This window comes from Phaenicophaeus curvirostris, chromosome 5 (assembly GCF_032191515.1).
Source record: "Phaenicophaeus curvirostris isolate KB17595 chromosome 5, BPBGC_Pcur_1.0, whole genome shotgun sequence".
Classification (NCBI taxonomy): Eukaryota; Metazoa; Chordata; class Aves; order Cuculiformes; family Cuculidae; genus Phaenicophaeus; species Phaenicophaeus curvirostris.
The window spans coordinates 53049521-53076034 of record NC_091396.1 but is presented as its reverse complement, the minus strand read 5'-3'; the positions used below and the strand labels follow the sequence as shown (position 1 = coordinate 53076034).

The following is a 26514-nucleotide window of genomic DNA, read 5'->3' as shown; positions in this document are numbered from 1 at the left end:
ACCATTTCTCAGTGAGAGGCAAAAGATTTATAGTAGCCAAGCTAAACTCCTTTTAGCACTAAGCAAAATGAAACAAAATGCCACACTTAACATTGCACTTGTTGTGTTATACACATTTACAGCTGTAAATATCTGACAAATTCACATTTGAAACAATACTCTCAATTTTTTCCATACAAGGAAATAATTTTATTCAGTTCTTAATTGTTAGAACATCTCAAATCTTCTACACACTTAGGAAGAACACCTGAAAGGGCATCTTAAAGCTGGGGACGATCTTTTATGTTCCATTTTACAGGTGAGAAGTCACTAAATAAATCATCATCCACAGCCATAAAAAATTAAATCAGCAAAGTTGGGAACTGAATATAGATCTTCTAAATCCTAATTCAGTGCCTTTACTTGGCAAAATAAGTTTCTGTCTAGCAGAAACTGTGTCTGAAAAGGGCAACCATGGGCACCTGCGACATCAATATTAAATATACATATATAAATATAAAGTATTAGCTATCACACCTTTAGCATGAAACCAAGTTTTGGGGTTTTTATTTTGAAGTTTATAAATTCAACAAATGATCAAAAGAACACAGAAACTTTATAGCTCTCCAAAGCAGAAACTAACCATGAAAGCCTTTGCATACAATATATGTCCAAACAACTTTGCTACTATCTTAATTTAGAAAGTAAATTTAAAACACATGAGAATACCCACCTTGCTTTCTGATCCATTGTTTTCTCCTCCATTAGTCATTAGTTCAAGGATTTCAGGAAGGTGACCTACCAGGGCATCTAACACCTATTTAAAGAAAGGCAGCATGAATAAGGCCTGTAAATTATAATAACTTGACTCAATTTTCATTTCTCACCAGCATACCTCTGCTGACATCTCTTATCTCATATCTATGCTTTGTTTGGGGTTTTTTTTAAAAAGAAAAAAAAGATTGAGATGCAATGTGCAATGTATTTATATTGATGAGGACCGATATTGTAGCACATAACAAATATTATAGATTTCAATTTAGGAAAGCAAAGTACAGCTGTGATTTATGGGAAGACCACAGTTACTGCTTTCTTAAGTATTCACATCATACAATATTTAAAAATGAGAATCCATTCTTAAGAAAGATCTTTGTTTCATGGACAGTTAAGTAAAAGTGTCAGCAAACACAAAGAAACAGGTTTTATTTCTTCATTTGTCAGTTAAATCTTAATAGCAATTTTTCCTGCTTTAAGAAAAACTTCAGCTGATAAACGAAAACAGACTATATAGCCTATATTAATAGAATAACCCTACTTTCAAATGTTGTAATACATGACACCAGACTGGAGAAGTACATAATGAAATATTTTTTGGCTCTAATTCTGACTCAAGTGGTATAATATATAAGATAAAACACCAAATCTTTTTTATTATTTAGATAACTCTACAGGGATCAAACCAGGGAATTTTTCAAAACCACTGGCTGCTTCTGAGTTTCCACTTCCAGATGTTCAGCTTATGAAATTCTGACCCATATTAAAAGACTTCTCAAACTAAACACTTTTCACTTCCTTGGAAATGTCAAACAAATGGTACTAAACCAAAAAGGAGCACCTGAAAGCAGAAGTCATATTTCCATGTCATTTCCAAAGATCTCACATATAAAACAAAAAAGATCAACTATTGCAATAACTGGTATCAGAGGAAGTGCTGACTTTGTTTCAAACATAAATATTTGTGTATTTTTCCATCCAAACGTCTCACTATATTGTCTGTAATATAGCTAAGTGATTCAGGTTTTACTAAACAGAACTGTCTCATAAACACTCATAAATTCTGCACCAAGTCAGGAACTAAAACTCTTTCTGTAAATCTTGATCTTTGAATCATACACAACTTCTTCATCTCTTCAACTGGATAAATGAAAATAAAACAAAGCAAAAAACCTTGAACACTGATTATTTTAATACAATATCAAAACCAAATCTTTCCACAGAATTTGTAAGGTAATAAATAACATAGCAACTAAAAGAATTTAGAATGAATAGTTTTAAAAGCTAATAAATTCAGTGTGGGTTTACTAAATTCAAACATCTTTTTTATTCACAGAAGGTTGGCATCATTATGAAGCATCTGTGAAACAGAAGTAAAAGCCGTTAATCATTTCAAAAAGTTACTTTACTGTCTTATTGCAGGGTTATTAACCATCAAAATAATCTGCCTCAATGTAACAAGCAGGAAACTTCCAATAAAAGTGTATTACCTCCAGTGACTCATCCTGTAACAGTGTAACCAATTCTTTATGTATTGCATACACACCAGGATTTAAAAGCTTAGCAACCTAAAAAAATGACAGTAAGATAGCAAAGTGAAACATTCTTTAGTTTCATGACACTACAAGACCTATGCCGCATGTGCTTACTTTACAGAAAGCAATAATGAATGCAGAACAATATAATATCAGTCTTCTAAAGTTGTGTATTTTCCCACTGACCACATCAAAAATATGATTATATTGAGAATATGAGCCAAGAAACAGGCCTATTACTTAACCATGAAACATGCTTTTAGAATTACTCTATTTCACATCTACCAAAAATTTTTAAGACTGCACTGCAAGGCAATAAAAATGACTTCTGGAATATTTAAATTTTGCACTTCATGCTTCTTACGAGACTTAACAGTCAGTCTCCTACATAATTTACACAGTCTCCTATATAATTTATAAAAATTGGCTTAGCCTGTGTTGAATTTCAGGTTTTGCCAACCTTTCCATCTGAAGTTTTCCCTCCTTACTTCTTTGGATTTTTTAACTATGATTCACAAGTCACACATAAATTTCTAAAAGCCACCAGCAGTCCATCTCCATGCTGCGACAAAGATTTTATAGAAAATATGAGAAAAACTTGATGAAAGAATTTTTTGTCATTTAGAATATTTAGACAATGCTTTTTAAAGGTTTTTCTTTATTTATATAAGCCAAGTGGAAATAAGAGCCTACTTCCAATTGAGAAGAAGCTTTAAGAAAACAGCTACAGAGAGTTTATTTAAAAACATAAAAAAAATCCACCTAGCAGTAAATGTCATTCACTTTTGACTGTTACATGGTTGCCCAGTCATGCTGGTAGAATTAAACCAACTAGCATTAAATGTAGATTCAGACCAAGGTGTAACTTTACAGGTTTCTTTTTTCAAATGAGTTGAAAGGAGGTTGTAGAGAGAAGGGAGCTGGTCTCTTCTCCCAAGTGACAGGGGACAGAACAAGAGGGAATGGCCTCAAGCTCTGCCAGGGGAGGTTCAGGCTGGATATCAGGAAACAATTTTTCATGTAAAGGGTCATTGGGCACTGGAACAGGCTGCCCAGGGAGGTGGTTGAGTCATCACCCCCGGAGGTATTTAAAAGACGGGTGGATGAGGTGCTGAGGGGCATGGTTTAGTGATTGATAGGAATGGTTGGACTCAATGATCCTGTGGGTCTTTTCCAACATAGTGATCCTGTGATTCTGTGTGAACTAAAATATTTCCTCATATTTAGGCAGCACCTTAAAAGTGTTATACATGTAACACAAAATCTTATGTATAAGTAGATGCTAATATTACAATTTCAACAATTACCTTGGATTACCATTTGTTAAGACAAAGCATCAATAGGCAACAAGAACTGGAAATTCATCTGCCTTTCTTACAGTGGTGGAAATAAAGCCACATTAGTTTCATTTATGTCTCTACTAGTGATTTCAATGCTTTCAGCAAGCTGCTTAACTTACCTTTTTCCCCAGCAGCAAAATGGGACAGAACACTAGCTCAAGGACTGAAACACAAGGATTCTCTGTAAAACACTATTAAAACCTCAAAAAATCTACCTATATAAGTTACTAAAAGCAGAAGAGATTGCATTTTCAATTCTCTAAGTCACCCATACACCTAATAATACCTATGCAATTGCACATTTTTTATCTTTTATGAAAATAATATAGTGGAACATACGTAAACTGAATAGAAAAATAAGAACACACAGGCTATGACATATGCATAAAGTTCCAAGAAGTTTCATATTAAGTTGAGCATTTAAGTTAGATTTGATCCTTATAAATATTCTCCACAGAATACCTGCATAGTAGCAAATTGTACAGTTCTAAAGAAAGTTTTCAGGACCAGAAGCAACAATTTACTTTCTCCTGTTTGTCTTGTTATTTTCTAACCACATTGAAAATTTCAAATACTGTAATTACTATGGTTTCTTATGTCTGTGGTACTAGACCATTATAAGGGTCATTGGGCACTGGAACAGGCTGCCCAGGGAGGTGGTTGAGTCACCTTCCCTGGAGGTGTTTAAGGCACGGGTGGACAAGGTGCTAAGGGGCATGGTTTAGTGTTTGATAGGAATGGTTGGACTCGATGATCCGGTGGGTCTCTTCCAACCTGGTTATTCTATGATTCTATGATTCTATAAGCTGCTTCTAGCTTTTCCTCCTTAACAGCTCACCTACTAGAAGGCTCCTGTAGCCAAATACACACATGTTAAACAAGCTGAGGTGTGGTACATGGCTTTTGTATACAGGTTAGAAGGGACTGAACAGCTTTGACAAACTAAATAATTTCAACAAGTTTTCTCAAGTCCTTTTGTTTTGGTTGAACAGTCCAAAATGTAAGCTTAAAGAGTAAGATAAAATAAAACCACGTAAGTACTAACGAAGAATCACCACAGACTCACTTCATAGAAGCTTATGGCCATCGTATATCTGACAGGAACTTCAGGGTCATGACAAAGGCAGAAGAATATAGAATACAGTTCTAAATGGAAGTTCTTTGGATCCACAAAAACAATCATGGCCTGTGGAAAGAAAGTCTTTTATTAACTGTACAGCAAAGGGCCACACTATCAGAGATTTTCAGAGGAAAAAACTGAGTTACAAGCAGCAAGACACTTGGGAGATAGCAGGTTGTGATTTTGAAGTGTGCCATTTTTGATAGCCCTGTCAAAACACTGGCACCAGACAAGTTCTGGAGTTGAGAACTAAACGGGATTTACATATCTTCCAGACATACTACAGACCTTTTTTTTTCCCTGAAGACATAGATTAAAACCACAAGATATAAAACCTTAGTTTTATAAATACTGTTAACGTTTCCATACACCAGTAGAAGCTGCAACTGTCTCCAAAGCAAGCATATGAATTTCAACATAATTGTGTGTGTACATACCTTGGGTTTGCTCAAATAAGTCAACAGATACCTACCTACACACAAATGCTTGTCTTTTAAAGGTAGAATAAAAATAACTGTCTACTGGCTCTTGGTACATATTTTCTTTAAATATAAATGCAGAATGTCAATATATGAAGTAGATTTACAAAAACATGAACGGTAAGTTTAAAGACCTCACTGAAACTTGAAAAGACTTTCTGTATTCAGGCAGAAACATGACTAAAACACGAATTTAATCATTCAGATTCAATCTTCAGCTCTCTGGAATGCCATGACACAAGGCAAATGCAAAAATCTAGCTTTGAGTGGTTTGAAACTGAGGACTCTGTTTTACAGCCATTTTCTCAAAGCCTTCGTGCAAAGGACTTGGAGAAAATGTGTAGGCAAGAAGGACACCAGTAACCTCTTAGAACAGCACTCTCTCAGTCAAAACTTGTTAATAATTTTCCAAGGCTTAGCAAAGAGGAATATTTCCTAGTAATTCTTTTGGACAGCCTCTGTTATAAGCTATTAACTTGAACTTTCCGGGAGAGAGATAGAATCTACCTAACAGTGTGCTACTTGGGAATAATTGCTCTATCACACATGTAGTTATATTTAATGAACAAACAACACTAATTATTTAACTTTAAATTCATGTTACTTACTGGAAAATTATAAGCACAGTTCTTCCTCACTGAAACATACTTCTTTTCCTGTTCCAGAGTTTGAAGTTGTAGTTGATTATTGTTGTGTCCATTTTCCTGCTGTAAACCTAGCGTGGAAAGCTTCTTATAAAATTCCAGAAATCGCAAGTGCTGTTCAGGAGTGAAAATGCCTTAAAAAAAAAGTTTACTTTCCTCACTACAAATGCTATTAATAGTGTCTCAAAACAAATCTAATTTACAAATTCATCAAATGCTTTGATTTTCAGCCCTCCTTCCCTCCACCTTGAGTCTAGCAGAATATCATCAGTACACATTACATAAAAAGTGTTTACAGACAAATGACAGCTAACTATAACAGAGTGAATTGCTATTTCTGTCTACATAATTCTTGAAACATTCAGGACTTTAGCTGCAGGACTGAATATATTTGTTTGTTCCGCTGGCATTGGTTTCTTCTTAATTAAATTTTTTGATCTTTATGAAAGCCTCAAGAAGAACGTATGCCTGCAGAAAGTTGAAAAATTAGACCATGATGCTACAGATAATAAAGGGGTATAGGAATAAAATTATAAAACTCAGAACAAATTGGAATGCAGCTAGCAATTTTGTAAGTACATTAGTAATAAGAGAACAATTAAGAAAAGGCTGTTTTCTGCTCAAGAGAGAAAAATGCTATCAGTGATCGGTACCAAGATGTTCAAATTGCTTAATGCTTTTATTTTCTTTCTCAAATTCCACTAGTATCATCAGACTCAGTACAATTAATAACAGTGACAAAGATTCAACCTTAAAGCAGAGAAGGAATAGGTCAGTGAAAAATATGTTTCAAAATGTGTAGGGTCAGATTTGCTTCTTTCCAGTATTCAAATTATTTAAAGTACTAGCTGCTGAAATCATAAATAAGTAAGATATCAGAATGGAAAAGGCCAGAAGTGGTAATGACATATAACAGTTGGAGAGGGGAAGGACAAGTCCTATAATTACCGATCAGTCAGATTATTTTTACGTTTTTTTTAAAAAAATGAAACAAAACCTAAAACAAATCTACTTGTAAATACTGAAAAGAAAACAAGAAAATTAGTAGCAGCCAACACGGCAAAAGAAGAACTTGTCAAAATGATTCCATTTCCTTCTAGTACTGGCTATCAGGACCACTGAATACAAAAAATGCAATAAAAGAAAGTTACTCATGGCTCACTGAAAAAGTAGGTAAATGTATAAAAAAGGTTTCTCCTAGTTCTGGTACCATTCAGTATTTTCATTGGATTTCTTTGTTGTTGGATTAGAGACTTCACTTCTTAAATACTGTGATATCATCATCCTAGGAGGGACACTGCTTATTCTTCAGAAGACAGTTTAAAATGATCTTCAGAAACCTGACATACAGTCTTAAAACTTTAGACTATTATTCTGTTAGGACAGGGGTAAGGAACAATGCTTAGCCACATCCAAATCACCTCCAAAGATCAGGTAACAGAAAGATTAACTAGCTGTCAGATCTGTATTAAAAAAAAAAAAAGGCTTCATAGGCTGCAATTGAAAAAATGTCAAACTATTGTAGACTGTTGCAAAAAAAGCAAAAAAAAAAAGCCATCTTTTCATACTGAAAAATGTAAATAGCAATATAGCTTGCAAGAGATATGAAGTAACGCTTTCACTTTGTTTAGCCCCCTAAGGCTTAATACTTCAAGAAAAAGATGAACTTGCCAGACAGAGATCAGAGGTGAAGAGAGATCAGCAATTAAAGTCATTCAACCTCGAGAAAAGAAGAGACTAAGAAGAGACTAGGAAGACATGATAAAACCAGGACAGATTGTCCTAGCTATATGTTTCTGTAAATAACAGTTTGACACTGTAGAATATCTTTTTCACGTTATCTGCATTGAAGCAATGACTACTTTGATAGTCTCTAACAGAAACAAAGGATAATTTTAAAGGTCTATAAGAGAGATCAAAGGATTGAATAGCCAAGAAGGAAAATCTCTATAATGTAAAACCACGATTCTGTGCTGCATCCCATAGGTAAGCTGTGCAGTGGCTATATGGGGGCAGATTAAGGACAGGTCTGCTGTGCCTAAGTGAAAACCACAAAAATCATGGGTATCGATTTGGCTTCAACTGCAGCTGAGAATCCACATGACATTGGGTCTTCTTTCTCCCATTAAGTTCATTATGGGTCACACTCTCTACTGTGCCTCAAAAAGAATATCAAGCAAACAAGTGAACATACACAGTTAACTGTGTTTTCAAAGGTTTCTACATTCAAAAAATTCAGTCACCCAACTCACAAGCTCCAGAATATCCAAGGAGTCAAAATAAACCTGTCAAACCAGTAAACACAAACCACCATGCTTCCATCTCTAACCACGTCTAAAGAAAAATCTGTCCCTGTATAAACATAAAAAAAACAATAAGCAGATGGACACCCAAAGAGGAAATTCACAAAACCCAATAATTATGGAACAGAGGAGTTCAGACTTTAATTTCCACATCTCCTTTCCTAAGTATCATTTAATTTGATATATTAAAATCTACATATTTTCTAAGGACTTGAAACTCTCCAATCTTCCCTCATTCTTAAGGTTATTTTTCAAAAAAAAAAATAAAAATCATACCATATAATCCATTACACAGTTTTCCTAAATGGAAAGACAAAGAAACTAGGATAGATTCATCTGCTTTGAAGGATTTTTCACAGAATGATTTCACTAAAGGGAGCACAGTTTGACTCCTATCATCTGCAAAACAAAAGAAATTTTTTAAGTTAGCCATTTGTCAATATCTGAAAAAAAGCACAGAGAGTGGAGTTCCATATTAAGTTATGAAAGATCTCATTTAATAGGAGAATTTTTGGCAGGCAGTTGAGGCAAGAATAAAAAAAAGAGGTACAGGGCATAACATACTATCATAATACAAGTCCTAAATTTTAATATTTGTTTGGTTGTTTATAGGAAAAGATTGATCTCCTAGTAAAGAATGAGGCAAAGAATAAATGAACAGTCTAATTTCTCCATACACCAAGAAGAGAGGGAGAGAAAGAATACAGGAAGATCAAGATCAAACATGACCATGACAGTAAATAAAAAACCTGGGTATGCTGGAAGTGAATTTTTTCAACCTACTGAGAAGAAGTTGGGTAACTTTGGGGAAATAATACATTCAGAGAGAAACAAAACAATTGAGGGCAGAGAAAAGAAATTAAATAATTTAGAAATTAAAATAAAATATGAATACTCTGCTAGAAATTAAAATCAAATTGGAATACTCTGACTCCTTACAAAGTAAAGGAGTAAATGTTCAACGAAATTCAAGTGTTTTGACCTGTTTTACATAAAACTATTTTATTTTAAAATGTTCAAGTTTCAAAGGGATTAGGAGTTTTTAATGGTAGATAAACATCAAAATTCAGCAAACAATAATGGCTGTACAAAATATTTAGGTTGACTTGAGGAAATATTTTGATATTGTGGGAAATAAACCCTAGGTTATAATTTTGGGTGATCTACCTTCAAAATGTTCATTTTATAGTTCAGACATGAAATCAAAAACTACACAAACCAGATTTCTAGAAACACATGCATTACAAACTTGTAAATAATCCTTGATTGCTTTCCCTAAGCTTTTTTCAATAGCTAAAACCAGTATTTACTTGGCAAGAGGGTGTGGAGGGGAAGAGTGAAGACTGAGAGGTGCAAAGATAAGCACAAACTTGATAGCATCAATGCAAAGGCTCAATAACTTGAACATTAATCTACTATTACACTTATTGACATAAGCAATTACTGCTAAGAAGTCAATTTATGGTATTCTCACCAAAGCTACCTTATTTTTTTATGTACCTCCTCCATAAGGCTTATATGCAGCCATGTATTTTAGTAATTCATCACCACAGAGTAAATATGTGCTCCTCACTTTTGCATCGAGAATGAACAGTAGAGTCAGTACGATGGGAGTGAGAGTGGGGATAGTCTTACAAAATACAGAGGTGTTAATGAAGACAAACAACTGAAAAGTTTGGGAAAAGACAGTATAAAGCAAAGGGGCAAATAATGAGCAGCGATCAACAACATAAAATATTTTTTGTGTACACTATAGCAATGATCAATCACATATTTTGTTGCCTTGTACAATTCCTGTTGTAAAAAAAAAAAAAAAAAAAAGAAACAGCAGATAATGTAACTGATAACAAGCCAGAAAAGCTGGCTGTTATTGTCTTCTACATCCTCAAAAAAGGCCAAGACAGAGCAATTGGAGGACAAGGCACAGCAGTTACCCAGAATGTCCCCCTCCACTGGAGCAGCAACAGTAGCTCTCGGTAAAATTTGCCTCAATCAATGTTGAACTGAACGTGTGATAGAACCCAAAAGCCATGTGTGTAGGTAACTCATCACCACTATGCCAAAAGAACTGAAAACACGCTTTCTCATTGCAAAGAAGAAAGCTTTCAGGGCCATGCAGCCACAAGTTTAAAGGGATTAAAATAGTAATTACTGATGCTTAGTACCTCCAAAACTGATCAGTTGTGCACACTGCACAAAAATTTTCTATTCCAAAATTTACAAATGTATTTGACATATAATACTGGATGTTAAACCTGCAAGGTCTACGGATACACATACAAATATCATATCATTGTTCCAGTCTGGGTGGTTCAGCTCAGAAGGCAGACTGCATTCTAGAATTAGTTTTACTTCAGCTAAGAGGCACAAACTAGTTAACATCAAAAAAAAAGGATAAGTAATGGCCATCTCCTGAGCTAACATTGTGTATTCAGTGTATTGATAGCATTAAGTAAATACTAACAATTCAAAACTCCTATCATTTATATAATAATTTTACTCATTCCATTTAGTCACATTACATTAGAAACTTGGAATAAGATAACTGATTTTGTGGACAGTTAGCTCATCTTCCTTAAAAAATACTATGTATAAAGTACTGCAAGACATGAAATACATAAGGGTTAAACAATAAACAAAATAAAATCATAAATGTCTGAAGAACACAGACAGAACAAAAAGCATTTATAAGATACAGGAAAGCATTAAGAAGTGGGCTAGTAAGCCTAAAGTAAATTCTTACCTGCATCAAACATATCTAGCAGATTCACTAATGTCTCAAAAGCTGCAAGGCGTACACTACTGTCCTCATCTCTTGCCAGTTCTACTAACTCAGGAAGCACCACAGTTTTTGTTAGTTCTGTCCTGCAAAGCGAGGCAAGCAGTCAAGACGAAACATATAATGAAACAAAATTGCTAAAGAATTCTTCCTTGAAATACTCATTTAGACATTTTCTGGGTAGTCAAGAAGGAAAAATTACAAAGTTGTAAGGAAATGAAAATTAAATAAAAACCTCCAGTCAACCTCAGGACTTTTATCTTTGTTGGTCAAAGAAACACACAAGTTTAAAATGTGAAGCTTCAGTACTAAAAAAGCATTCAAATTAGCTCAAAATAAACGAGAGAAAATGCAGTCTGAAAAAATTCAAATGAGTCCAGTGACTGCACTATGTCAATAAGAAAACTATTCTGATCAAATATGCAGAAACTGCTTGATGCAATGTTACAAAGTCAAAAATTATTAAATGTGAGTCATGTTGGACTGAAGTACCTCAAAACCTTACACTTCAAAGATGAGCCTTCTTTACAGAGGGCGAGCAACTAATGCTCGGAGAAAACAGTTTCCTAACTAGTCCAAGCACTACCTTTCAGGCTTGTTTAAGGTAGTAAAGAACAAGTTCCGCTTCACTCTCCTTGCCTCGGTAATTCCCAGCACTATATGTACGTGTGATGGTCCTGACAACTCGAATGTAGACACTGGCAGCACATTGCTCTGTTAGGGACCGATACAGAAATCTGAGCTTAATCAGAGACGTGGCTAAGGAGGAGTGAAATACTCAACACAGAAATATTTGCACAGTAAAGTGACTGGCAGAGATTCGCTTCTTGGAGCAAAAGCCCACCTTCTGTAGAAGCTTCCAACCACCATAATTTCACATATCTCAGTATGTAGCTGATTCTTGATTGCTTTAAGAGATTTGAAAGGTCTTTTCTGCAGCCCTACTATCAACAAGAACTGCGAAAACATACCCAGTATTTCCACTCTTTTTCCTGTCATGCTTATCTTTTTTCTTATAGTAGTCAAGTTTCTAGTGTATGAATCAGTTTGCATTTGACTTAAGAAGCCCATTTTGTTCTTTTCTCGTGTATGAGCCCTTAGTCTGCTCATGAATTAGTGAAAGCTGTTGTAAGCATCAAATCTCAAGAACAGAACCTCAGCAATTTGTAGTAACCAGAGATTTGGCCCTCAACATTTACACTGCCCAAAACATACAACTGTAGCAAACAACTGACAAAAATTACACCACATGAGTATTAATCGAGATTGACAACTGACAAAATTGAAACTTTGTCACTTCAAGCAACTGTGTATGAAGAGTTTAGACCCTGTCATTTCAATCACTATTTTTTAATATAGAACTAATCACAATCTCCAGGATGTCAGATTTTTACTGAAATAAAGGTGCCCCAAAATGCACCTTCCAATCCAACTAACCTTCCAAACAGCCGTCCCTTTCGTAAGTCAATATAATAACACTTTCAAATGTTTATAATCAGCAAAGTGATTTGCATCTTGAGTCTAGTATTGTTACCAGCAAACCAAGATGTAGCTTAACAGTATTATTCCAAACAGATGACTATCATTCGTATAAAATTATTAGAAAATGAGATGATATCATTTAGTGGTAACATCACTAAAAAGTTAAAATAAGCATTGGGACTGTTGTCACACTAGGTCTTCAACATTTACCTAAGCATGTGCTTATGTCGGTTTGTCTTTATTTCCCTACTACCTATTCATCCTTAACAAGAAACACTGCAAGAGTTTACATATGAAAAATACTGACAGCTCACTGTTTGTTATGAGAATAAAGATTAAAGCACCTAAATCATTGGGAAGGGACTACACAAAAACCTGAGAGAGCAAGCAGTGTATACAGGATACATAAAGGCTAAAAATAAATATTGAGGGAGGAAAGAAAGAAAAATATAAGGTACAGACTACTGATTGATAAGTATGCATTTAGACCTACAAAATTAGTATTCTAAGGCTGGGTAAATTGTCAGTAATACTGTCATTTGCCACTGCCTAACACCTGTCTTGCTTTAAGACTCTCAGCTCCCAGATATAATGCATTCAGTTTAGTTAAGAAACTAACTGCTGAAAGCAGATCCACACAGACTGTGAGTGCTCCTAAAAGCTACCACTAAAACCATTTGCTGGATCTCAACAGACTGAGCAAGGCAATCTGTGCTCCCGTACATTTTTAAAACATAAAAAATACTTCCAATTATATCTGAAAGGAATATTATTTACCTACATGTTTATCTAGATAAGAGTTATTTTACTCAGTACAACATACTTTTAAAAAAATATTTTGCTGTATTATGCACCACAACTAATTTTCAAAGCTAAATGTATTTGATTGCTTCTCAGCTCTTGAGTATAGCAGAGGTTAACTGAAAAGGTTTGAGGAATTCACAGAAATGTAGACTGTATCTCAAATAAGACACCAAAAAACATCTCATTGAACTGAGCAATAACAAATGAGAAAGGAGGAAGGAAGGTGAACATACAACCTAGGAAGAGTCTAGGGGAATGAAGAATAGGACTCCTCCAAAAATCAAGACACAGAAACCAGGAAGCAAAAAATGGAAAAAAAAAAAAAAAAGGCTTTGGAAACATGTTTCTGTGGATTGACATGTTGGTGGCATCAAAAACCTTCAACCTAATATGACAATGTAAACTGTCCCTCCCTTCAAAACTCAGTAGATATGTAAAAGAAAAATAAGTGGCCACACTCCGAAGACAAACAGAATCCTCTTTTCCACTCACCTTTAATCTCCATTACACAGAATTCAATTTTAAGATACATGAGATACATGCATACAGTAAAAATAAATGAAAGCTTAAATTACTCAGTAGTTTAGTTTAGTAAAACGTGTGTTAGATTTTCAGTTTTACAAATGAATACCAACAATACTGACAAATAGTACCTTTCTTTTCTGTAATCTGTTCCACAAACACTAGTAGTTACAAACTGAAGTGCATTATTTGCCATATATTTCAAATTACATTTCCGTTTCAGCCTCATCTTTGAATTTGCTTATGAATTCTCCATTTTGAAGGCCAGAGGGACTCTTAAAATCTTAATAATTTCTTCAGGTCTGTTAAAGAAGTTACTGGCCTTTTTTTTTTTTTTGTCCTTTCCTGACAAAGTAGCAGATGGACTTGGAATTCTGCTACATTTCTTCACTCAGAGACCAATCTTGTATGGGCAGTTAACATGTTCTGGTTATTAAAACTGAAGTTCCAGACTGTTCTTGTTCCTATTCCTATATGTGCAATACTGACAGTTTTCAAGCTCAAGAGTAAAAGTTGATACTAAACTGAAAAAACGCACCCTCTTCCATTTTTAAATATGCCTATATGAATAACTGAAATTATTTCAAGAAGCTATAGTTTAACTCATTGTTTACCAAAAAATGTATGTATAGTTCAGCAATTTTACCATCAGAGAGAAACAAAAATCTGAAAATGGAAAAGAGCCAACTGCAAACAGGCAATTCCTAAGAACAGTTCTGTACAATCCAAATTCATTACTGAGTACACATGAATTAAGCTAGAAAACTTAAATGGAGTTTTTAGGTTACCATTAAATATTTTAGAGAAAGATTTTGCATTTAGAAGCAGCGATGCAAATTGTACTCACCCTATTCCTTGAGCTATGTGTTCCAGTTGCCGACATATGCAAGTTCGCACTTCATACTCCACATCCTGGCACAGTGATTTTACCAATGGAAGAATCTCTCTTTTAATACTAAAACCACAAATATTGTTGTTAATAGGCAGAACAATGATATATAAAGTCCACTTGGTAGTACTCAAATTTTACCCACACATTACGTCTAATGACTTTTTTCTTAAACTCATCTATAACACACAGCAAATTATTTTCCTGAAAACTTGCAATTACAAAAGAAATATAAAAGAATGCTGTACATCAGACACAAGTATGTGCTATAAAGAAACAGAAAAAGGGTTATTTACAGTCGTTATAACTTGCTTGTGTTTAATTTGTTTTTTTAACTATGAAAACAGTAGGTGGGCTTAGAGATGCTGTCTTAATTTAATAACCATCTTCAGAACAATTTTTGAACAGCCACTGAAAGAATACAAAGAACTATATAAATGGAAGCGCAAATCCCAGTTAAATGCCTCTAGTACTTCATCTTTGGTGTACACATAGTCCCAAATATATATTTGGAAAGAAAGAAAGATAAAAAAGAATTTAAAATTAAAAGCTAGAGGACTGTAATGCCTTTATGCAAGACCCAAATACTCATGTTAAATCAATGGCAGAAACAAAATAACTATTTCAAATTCTATTTAAGCAAAACCACATATTACAACTTGGCAGAATCAGCCATTGTGTTTCCTCTCACATCCCAAGATGCTGTAAGGAGTATTCATTAAATATCTCTATCAAAATCGCTATGTTGTTGCAAAACTCAAGAGAAATAATATGAAGCCACAAGCAAGCAAATTTTCAAGCCAGCTTGCACAGCCTCCACTCATCCCAGTGAAAATGAATTTACTTCTTACAGGATAATTTGGCCTCAAATTCCAAAAACTGCACAAAATCTTGGGAGTTTGGCATTTGAGAATACCCTGAAGTGGGAACTAATTCCAAAAAACGATTTGTTTTTTACAAGTTGTTGGAATACATGGCAGAAAAAACAACATTTCAATACTCTGTATAATAACCCAGGAGGCACGCGAAATAGGAAAGAAAGAATTTTAATTATAGTAAAAATTTTATGAGGAATAATGGAGTCATTCTGCAGAAGAATATGAAGACATGCTTATATACTGACTGCTCCTGAGGCCAGACACATCTCCTGGGCCTATAGCAAGACCTCTCCTGGAAGGGGAATGAGACGGTATCATGAATCTTACTCAGTCTGCCAAATTCTAAACCTATGGACCTGTATTTCTTTTTAGTCCTCCGAACTGCACTTGGAGCCTAGTACCAGAAGATCAGTATGTCCCTGAAAATTCTCAGCTATCATCTTAATGTGTAGCTTCTGTACTGAAATGGTGTTACTATCTGTACACAGACGGTGTTACTATCTGTTCACTGAAAGGAGGGTTTTCCTACTTGTGAACAGCAAAGAATAATATTAAAGAAACTCAAGAGAAAAAGGTGTGATTATTTGAACTTACTTTTGCTAGCATTACTATAATTCCTCATAAGATTCCAAGTGATCTCAAAATTAATTTTATTTTCATGAAAATCTAACATCAAATTAATAAAAGCAATTGTGATTCTGCCAGAATTCTATGAATGTCAAACATAAAGATTTGAAGGCTTTGTTAGCATACTCAAAAACCTCTACTTTACCATGCTCATTAACTTTGTCCAACAAGTGTAGTCTACATAGCAAATGAAGGTGTAGATAGCTTCCTTTTAGTTTCTTCTAGTTCTTTTTCATTGAAGAAAAAAGCAAGAATTTAAAGAAATTTATTCCTAAATGTCTTGTTATATGGTCCTGTTGTTCATCTATTCTGTTATGCTGAATTTTTGCATTTCAGGGTAGATCAAAATCATTATTAGATAGGACTTCCTCAGCTAGACATGGTTTCTGTGCACTTAGTAGCCCCTAGTGTATTTCTTTTGTAATGCAAAATCACACATGGCCAGTTGCCTGGACAGGAAACACATTTGGTGAAATGGTCCTACTATCAGAAGACTGGATGAACTCTCCAAAGAATACACCATACCAAGTGCTTTGGGCAGATAAGTTACTCAGATTTATTTCCATTGTTGCTTCCTTGTTCTGCACCACTGTCTGTGGAATGAAAATATATATAGTTTACTTACATATGAGCTTCAAATTTGTTAGCCAATTTTCCCATGATTTTACAACTAACTAAACGGGACTGAAGTGTCTGAGAAAGCTGTGCTTTGGAAACAAGTGGATTCAGGATCTATATGAAAGAAAAAAGAAATGTGAACAGAATAAATGTGAGCAGTAATAATGTATTCCCCTTCATTAGAAAACAAAAAAAAAATCAAGAAAAACATATGCCAAATGTCATCTAACCCTTTCAAGGAATTAATCACTACTAACAATGATGCCTATATACATTATTAGCGTATTGGAAACCTGTATCTAACATTCAGTGCTAATTATAGCGTATCAAACCAATACCTTGGCCCAAATAGCAGTTTATGATTCACATCACAGTCCACTTGTGTCTTTATTTTGAGACTAAGTTGTATATGAATATTCATAGCTATTAGCTGTTAATTTTCACAGAAGTTTTTAAATATGTTCCTGCACAAGAAAAAAAGAAAAAGCAGAGCAAGGGAAAGGAAGCCTCTCTAAGGTTCATTCTCTTAATTTTCTCCAGGAAAACTTCTGATGTAAAGTTTTGAGGCAACAATTCCTCTCAATTATGCCTACTTAGGGGATCTGTAGGGGAAAGGTTTCATTTCCATACAGAGGCAGAAAACCTGCATCTTTATTGGAGTTCTGCTGTCATTTGTTCGATCACTTCCATGGTGCCAGAAATGAAGAAAGGCCTGAAGAACACCATATTTAGATATATTACTTTTTGCCCAGAAATAATCCAGAAATCCATTTGCCAAGCCAAGAGGAACGTTACACAGAGGTATCTCCCGTAGCGTGCCACAATTCCTCACCCAGTGTTCTCTGCAGAGCTCCACAAAAGGATATTATACAGGGCAGGAAAGTCTAAACTATATCCTAAAAGCATTTTTCTCCTGAAATTTTTAAGTGCAAGAACCTTACCGCTGTAAGACAAAGAGGTCATCCAGATTAGAATTAGTGGATAAGGTATGCTTCTAACTATAACATTGCAACAAGAGACATGCCATTACTTACCTGCAAAGCTATGCATTAATTATTTAGTTTTGAACTATGACAGCAAACATACCATGTCTAGCAATATTCACTTCAATTACTGACCTAGACACACTCTCTCTCATGAAGTGGCCGCTGGCTAAGACAGGACACTGGTTTAGGCTGACCTTCAGTCTGAGACACATCTTTCTTTGTGTCCTTGGAATCTATGATTGTCCTATGACTTTTACTTATGAAAAAAAATAACAACTAGAATATTCCAAGTTTTCTGAAACAAAGATCTTTGAAGTAACACGAAAAGCCCCTTTTCAGATTCAGGTTTCTCTACAGCTGCAAAACCAACACTGCTTTATCAGTTGTGATATTCCCAAAGCAGCTTTCTGTGGAAACTTACAAATCACAAATAGACACAATTCAGGGCAGAAGTTCCAACTTGTTCAAATGGTGTCTTTAAAATTACATTACAATCAAATCTGGGAGGAGACTGGAATAATTTTTGTCTTTTTTTTTTTCCCCAACCTAATTTTTCACTCTTCGGAGGCTTATTTTTCAAACAGTACTGGACTTCAACTACCCACGAATTTTAGTAAGTATTTTTATACTATACAATCATATATATAAATCTCCATTTCTTTTAAATTATAAACACAGTAAAATACACTTGTTGCAAAGCTTTTAAACTAAACAATAAAGTATGAATTCTTAAAACAAAACTAAATAAATCAGCCGAGTGAAGGGGAATGATGTTATGACCTAGTGACAGATTTCTGTCCACTTTCTTGAGCTACCTGATGAAAAATTAAGAGTGTTTGCAGTGCAGTAGGTTTTTAGTGTAATAAGAAAAACTGAAATACACAATGAAATGGACCTCTAGCATTCACTCCCATTTAGAAGAAATAAGAATTTTAGTCCAAGAGTGAACAAAATATATTTTCTTCATGATTACACAGAATGAGATAACTATCCTGCAAACCAAAACAGGATACATGAAAACACGTTACTAAGAATACTAAGTGCAATCAAAGTGTTGCAGTAAATAGTCTTTGTTTGCTGAAGAACACTAAATTCACAGTGACTTTCCTGTCTCGTATTTTACTACATTCCTCTCTCACAGTATGTTCCACGACCGGAACTGTTTTCACAGGCATAGAACTATCACAAATCTTACTGAAGTGAATGAAGCTTGCAAAGAAATACAATATTACAAAATATTATTAATTTTTTGTTAGCATAAGTGGGAGAATATTATTACCTCATGTCTGACAGTCTCTTTTGGTAGAGCTTCTATTACAGCAAGAAGAGTTTCTAGCCATGCATTGCTGACTCCTGTTAGAAAGAAATGGGTCATATGTTATGTTGTACAAACATACATTAGCTTTACACAATTAGCTCTCACTTTTTACATGCACCTCTTCAAGCAGCTGTGTATCTAAAAGCCACTAAATTAACATTCAAGACTTTGAACTAAATAGGATAGGCAAAAGCAAATTCAGTCCCCATTTCTTTTACTATTTCAACAAAAGGAAAATAATACAAAAATAATAAAGATCCTGATCATTTTGAAAAAGTAATTTCCCTCATTTAGAAGCACACTCTTTTCTTATGCCCACTGAAACTTTGTTTTACAAGAGCCCATTTTTTTCTCTATACGCTAAAAATAGTGTCAAAGAAGTTAAGAAAAACTAATCATCGTAGATAAAAAGTCAGCCACACTCCCTCCATTTCTCAGCCACAAAACTAAGGTACTTCAGCAGAAGCTTGGACTCAGATACAACTTTAGGATTAAGTCCTTCAGACCAAGAAGTTTTGTTTGCTTCAACCCGAATTACATTTAAATGTCAATATGTAAGATTTCAGCATGCCAAAACCTTTTCATTCATGCAAGTCTAGAAAAAAAATCACAGTGACTGCACTCACTGCTTTACATATTACTGTACAGTCACTAAGGAAACAAAACAAATAGAAGTAATCAATCATCAGTATAGCTGTATAGCCCTGACCTGCATCTCTGTGTTCCAAGTTCTGGAGAATGATGTGTAGGAAGGAGTGGGAGTACGTATGAATGGACACTGACTCCTCTTGCAGAACAGTCAAAAATGAAACAGCAGCTGTTAACTGCATTTCTACTCCTGCAACATGCAGCACTTCCTGTACAATTACAAATTATATCAATTTAGAGCACAAGCAGGAATGTACTAGAAGAACATTCAAATTTTTACATTCACTTTTAAGAACGAATATGCGACAACCCAGGTAAACTACAAAACTGGCTGTAAAAATATTTTCTCTCAACAGCAATAACTTGGAGAAATTCAAATCTCCTGTATTAAAGCATGAACCTTTCAGGAAAAAAATTAATTTCAATATTATTTTTTTTACTTTCAGTTTCATCAATGCATATGTGTGCATGTCTCTACGTTACAAAATGAGAGGTAAAAACACACCAGCCAACCATTCAATTTCTGCTGTTTGTGCACATGAATTAAAAATAAATAATTCATTCATCCACTGAGAGCTACTAAAATAGCAGAAGGCAATTTAAATTTCATCTCTTGCCAACTGACATGGAACACAAATCAAACTGCGTGTATATGTACTGTCTTAAGAATAAAGCAAGACGTACTAGAGTATTTATCTAGGTAACTCATCATCTACTAGTACTTAGCTTTAGCATATAAGAATATAATGAATTAGGCTGTCTTTAAAAACATCAATTCAAAAGTTAAACAAAGTTGATACAGGAATGAAATATTATTCATTTGAATGTTTCTGGGATCAGAATACCCATGCATACTTTTCTGGGATTTCGGCTTGCCGTTGTTCAAAAAAACATCCCTAAAATACACAAAAGCATCATCTACACATTGTAGATGGCTAAGACACCACTGCAGACTAGAACATAATGGACCTGAATACAATCTTATGTATGTATTTACTTTGTACAAAATGCAAATAGAATTACTTACCATCAACCAAAGTTTCCAAATACTCTCCTCCACAGATTCACACAACTCTGGATAATCATGTATGAGAACACATTCTCTGGATGTGCCACCTCATGGACCTCGGGAGACATTTAAATGTAAATTTCTAGATTGCTTACACACTTGCCTGTCTGCACTCAGAACTGTACTGTTCCACATATGAACATGTATGGGTCTCCTCATTCCAGTTTCACTGAACTCGAGTTGAGTGACTTAAATTTCTTTAATATAAATTTATTTATTTGTAAAGCAATGCATTTTTCTACATATGGATCCTCCATAGATTCTCACTCTGGAGGAAAAAAAGTTCCTGCCTACCTTATTCAGGCAAGCGTACTTAATGGAATTTAATGGTAATACCATGTTCTTGAACTATCCTAAAGCCTACAAGTTAAACTCAGGCATCAAAGCTTGCAAAATTTAGAAAGCCTGGCTTACTCCATTACCAGGAAAACATAAAATTCACCTCTAGTTTAATGCACTTTATGTTCTGCAGCAACGGAATTCTCTTAAAAGAATGCTGCAAGCAGAAACATAGTCAATCTTCAGTAACTGCACTGATATGACAGAAATTTTCATTTAGGACTGGAAAGACATAGAAATAATGGAGAGTACAGTAGCTCAAAAATACAATGAGGATGGACCTTAAAAATCAATGTGAGGTATAAGACTGTGTAAATCACTTCACCTCTTCTTAAACTATAAAGCCACTGAATAAGGCTTGATGTATACACTTCAACAATAGCCGCGGTTTTGTGCAACCACAGCGTTTGGAAAAATCTCTTATTAGTCAATCACACAGACACCTGCAATCTCCCTCCACCGCTTTCTGAGGCAGTGTACAAGGACAGAAAACGGGAAAAATGCTACTAACATAATTTGAAAGGAGACAATTGGTGCACAAGAAATGTTGAAAAGAATATCTAAGCTTTCCCTAAATCTGTATTTCAATGACTTCCAAGGCTCATGAGGAGGTGCATGCAGAAATCCAGAGGGTGGAGATCTCTATGCAAAAGAACCCACACAAGGATGCCACTTCATTTTACCTGTAGAATTTTTTTAAATATTTCATAATCTCATACCTACGTTAACATCTAAATTATACAAAACATATTTGTTTTATTAGCATAACCAAAATACTGGCATCCAATTTAAATATTATTTAGATATGGCATATTTCTTGACTTACTGGATGTTTGATTTGGCTCATCTCAGAACAAAAACACTTAAGTTAAACAAATAAAGGGTTTTCTCACACCTTGACAAACAAGAGTAAAAAAAAATCATACAGTTTCTTATTACTTTTTTATTTCAGGAAGAACTCTGCTCTCAAAGCAGAAACACAAGAAACAAAATTGGATTCAGTGTGCTAAACAGAAAATAATAATTAAAAAAATTCTGATGTCAGCAGGCTGGAAAGAATGCCTTATGAATGCCAGAATGACATATGCTAGTAACTGCAGAAACTTGGTGTAGGTTAAGGGATTTTCAATTACTATGCAGCTTCAAGTCATCCTTTTTCTCAAAGTATTTTTAATGCACATATATATCTCAACAAAATGCTTACTGACCTGCATCTTGTAGCAGAGAACATGAAAACTAGAAGTACTTTAAAGATTTCTAAACAATCTGTCAGTCTATACTAGTCCTCAGTTCTGGGAGCAGCTATTTCTTGGTCATTTGCTCAATTTAAATAATCAGACAGAAGATGGAACAGCTCTTCTTAAGAAACAGGAGTTTCCTAGGATCACAGAAGTTTAGGGAGATAGTAGCAAGTTGAAAGATGATGTCTGACATTCACAGAATGGTTAATGCTGGAAGAACCTCTGGAGGGCATTTTGTCCAATTCCTCTGCTCAAGCAGGGCCACCTAGAGCCAGAACATTTACAGCCAGCTTTTGAGTTTCTCCAGGGACAGGGACAACAATCCCTCTGGGCAACCCTTGTAGGTGCTCAGTCAGCCTCACAGTGAAAAACTGTGTCCTGATATTCAGAAAGAACCTACTGTGTTTCATTTTGTGCCCATTGCCTCTTCCCTTATCACTGGGTATCACTGAAAAAAGCCTGCTCTGTGCTCTTTACATCCATCCCTTTGGGTATATACACATTGATAAGATCCTCACCAAGTAGTCTCTTCTGCAGGCGGAACAGTCTCAGCCCTCTCAGCCTTTCCTCATAGGAGAGATGCTCTAGTACCTTAACCCTCTTCATGGCCCTTCATTGTATCCACTCCAGAATGCCCATGTCTCTTGTAATGGGGAGCCCAGAACTAATACAGTGCCCCAGGTGTAGTGGAATAAAAGGCGGAGTAGAGAGGAAGGATCACTTTCCCCAAGCTGCTGGCAATGTTTTGTCAAATGCAGCCCAGAACACCTTGCTGCAGGGGCACATTGCTGGCTCGTGTTCAACTTGGTGTCCACCAGGACACTCAGGTCCTTTTCTGCAAAGCTGCCTTTCAGTTGGGTGGCCTCCAGTGTATACTGGTGCATAGAGTATTACTGAGTACACCTACCACGTGGAACTTAAGACTCCTCTACAGTAGGGTTTGTATTTAAATATCGTACAGAAGAATATTTGCTAAGTAATCATGTTGAGGACTACATAATATTTGTTCCTCATCTTTCAGCCAATCAATTCATAAGAAATGAGCAGAATATAATTCATTAAATCTGTTTTTCACAAGTATTGAACTGTCTCGAGTAGCCTTTTCCTTAAGATTAGGGAGCATTCAGTTTAAGACTAGTTCTACGAGACATGAAAAATACTTCAAATGATTTTTTATAATCTAGTATTTTTTATGGAATTCTCTTATTAATATAAAACTCCAAAACCTGAGATATACATCCACACCACTTTTTAATAAAAGAAGCAACTCATTTCTTCAAAAGTTCAGCAAAACCGGTTAAATATAAATGAGAGTTTACCTGAACAAACAAATATCGGTTTTGTATGGGTTCACTTCACTATTTAGCAATCATCTCTCAAGTAGATGGAAGACTGTATAACATATGCATGTGACTCAGCCATGTCACCTTTGTTACTAACATAATTATAGACTTTCTTACACCTGGTAATGAGAATCTGATACAGATACAGCAGGAAAATTCACAGCAGTTACTACAGAAGACTTTCTTCTCATTCCTGAAGTGCTTAAAATAGAAGGCAACATAACTGAGGAGATTCTTAACATTACTCAAACTTTAAGTTCCACGAATTTTATATCATCAAATTCATATCTAGCTTGAGTCAGTACCTAGTTATACTCTTTCTGTCTTTCTCAAGTGATCTAAATACCCTTCTTAAGCATTAGATTTTTTGCAAGTAGAAAATAACATTCCTGTTGGCAAACTGTGCTAAAAAGAAATGATTTTCAATTATATGGGGGAAAAAACCCTAAATTCTTTACCAGTAATGGTAAAATACTGACTGAATCACACTACTGAAAATGTCAAACGTATCTCTCAAAACTTACAGGGAAACTGAGTCTGTCCATAAATTTATGAACACAAATCAATGCTTTGAAAATAAAATTTCTACAGGAAACCCTTGTGATTTTTACCTCTATTCCCAGAGACCACGTTTCCAACAGCTACTACATTCAAACAGCTACTGACAAACACATTCAGCTGACAATTTGTATAAATTACAATGAGGGTTATAGCAAAGTAATCAATCACAAGACACCAGGCATGAGGCTGTTCTAAATCAAAACTTCTATTTAATCACATAAAAACTATCAGTGGTATCAGTAGAAGACTGAGAATACCTTAATCCAATAAAAAAACCCTCAGAAATTTGTTATTACCAAACCAAATTTTCAGATATTTTGATAGCCAAAAGTTACGTACTTTTTCACTCAGCTGGTAACCTTTAAAATCATTGAAAATCACTCTAACAGGCAGGTTAACATAATCAAAGCCTTAATTCCTGTTGTAGCCTTACACAGAGTTATTACAGTTATTTAGAGTTATTAGGCTTTGGATGTGCATCTGTTGTGCAGTTTGTTACTTGGCTGAAATTGCTTCTTAAACTACACCTTAAATGATTCTTTTCATTTCTTCTAGGCAAGTGGGCATACTAGAGCAGAGCAGTAATAGCGACATTTATCCTCCTTAAAAATCAAAGAATCATAGAGTTGCTTAGGTTGGAAGGGACTTTAAAGTTCACATAGTACAATGACCCTGCAATGAGCAGGGGCATCTTCAACGAGATACAGTTGCTCAGAGCCCCATCCAACCTGACATTGAATGTTTACAGGGATGAAGCATCTACCATCTCTAGCCAACCTATTCCAGTATTTCACCACCCTCATCGTAAAAAATTTCTTCCTTGTATCTAGTTTAAATCTACCCTTTTAGTTTGAAACCACTACTCCTTCTCCTGTCACTACAGGCCCTACTATGAAAGTGTGCCCCTATCTTTCTTATAAGCCACCTTCAAGTACCGAAAGGCCACTGTAAGGTCTCCCTAGAGCCTTCTCTTCTCCAAGCTGAATAAACCAACTACTGTTTATATAAGCACATCTGTATATAAACTTACTGTAAAATATTACCTTGTCAGCATGCAACAACCACAGCTAGCAGTGACTTACTAAAACTGTAGAGGGCTGCACATGAAACTTCAAACAGCTAAAAGCAAAGTATACTTTTCTGAACAGCAGCATGAAAATGTTTGGATGGAAGGGACTGAGAACATCAAAATGAACCATTCTGACTGGCTGGTCCTCAAAGTGTTCTCAAAAAGCTGTCAATACACTGGTAAAACTTTAGGATATGTAAATAATGCTAATTCTGCTTTATTTCCCTATTGTAACATTTTTCAAAAAATAAAAAACCTGCAATACTTCATGAATTCAGTGAATTAATGTGGAAGATCTAGAGCACCTATCTCTCCCAGACAGCAAGTATCCAATAAAAGAGGGATTTTTTGCCTTTATTAAAATACTTATACTGACAGAAAGAGATCCATTCAAAGCTCATCACATACAACTTACTTACTCTGATCTTTGGCACAACTCGACGAAGTGTTTCTGCAGGATTCTGTCGCATCAGGACTGGAAGATTTGCCACCACACTTGTTCCTTGGATATCCTGGCCAGAACTTACAAAAAAATAAAAACACACAATACGTTACTCTCTATGATGGTTAGAAGCTCACAGATTTCATTTAAAAAAAAACCAAATAAGCCAACAAAAAGACAGCAAAACCAGTTAGCATACACTACTCAGGTTATTCATATATGTCATCAAGAGACACATTACTTTCTTCCTATAATATGTAGCAGAAAACATCATTAAAAAAATATCAACCGTAAAAGATGTTATGCGTAATTTCTAATACAGAATGTTCTAATTTTAATGCTGCTTTGAAAAAAATAAAATAAAATATTTGAAAGATCCTTTCAAACTGGATAATCAAGGCAGTTTTGTGGAATTTTTTATATTATAGCAATACAAGTTATAAAACATAAGAAGGGGACAAACAAAAGATATAGATGAAAACTAAACTCAACGTACAATATTTTAACAAATATCTACCTTTTTCCTTTTTCATGGGGAAAACAGATGTATAAACACATGTGTATTGACAAACACAACTAAAGAAGGATGCGAAAACTTGGTTAGATCACAGATCTTGTACCTTTCTCTTCATCTTATCTCTCTCAATGATGTCACACAATAGAAAAAGGAAATAAAACTAAGCAGGATGGGAGGGAAACAGTAGGCAGCAATTAAGAAAAGGCAT

General features: G+C 34.9%; 1 protein-coding gene across 5 annotated transcripts in view; it reads right to left on the bottom strand.

Annotated features, from left to right (window-relative positions):
* PPP4R4 (protein phosphatase 4 regulatory subunit 4) overlaps positions 1-26514 on the bottom strand; it is a 73227-nt gene that overhangs the window by 17787 nt on the left and 28926 nt on the right. For 3 of the 5 annotated variants that reach the window (XM_069858706.1, XM_069858704.1, XM_069858702.1), the window contains 11 exons: positions 25767-25869; positions 19787-19934; positions 19039-19112; positions 16781-16887; positions 14609-14716; positions 10918-11039; positions 8451-8573; positions 5836-6005; positions 4695-4814; positions 2244-2321; positions 713-796 (listed from right to left, as the gene is read on the bottom strand). In XM_069858706.1, the coding sequence (XP_069714807.1) occupies positions 713-796; positions 2244-2321; positions 4695-4814; positions 5836-6005; positions 8451-8573; positions 10918-11039; positions 14609-14716; positions 16781-16887; positions 19039-19112; positions 19787-19934; positions 25767-25817 (1185 nt within the window). In that variant the 5' untranslated portion in view covers positions 25818-25869. Of the gene's footprint in view, positions 1-712; positions 797-2243; positions 2322-4694; positions 4815-5835; positions 6006-8450; positions 8574-10917; positions 11040-14608; positions 14717-16780; positions 16888-19038; positions 19113-19786; positions 19935-25762; positions 25870-26514 lie in introns of all 5 variants that reach the window. The other 2 variants (XM_069858707.1, XM_069858705.1) reach the window with 2 other exon arrangements.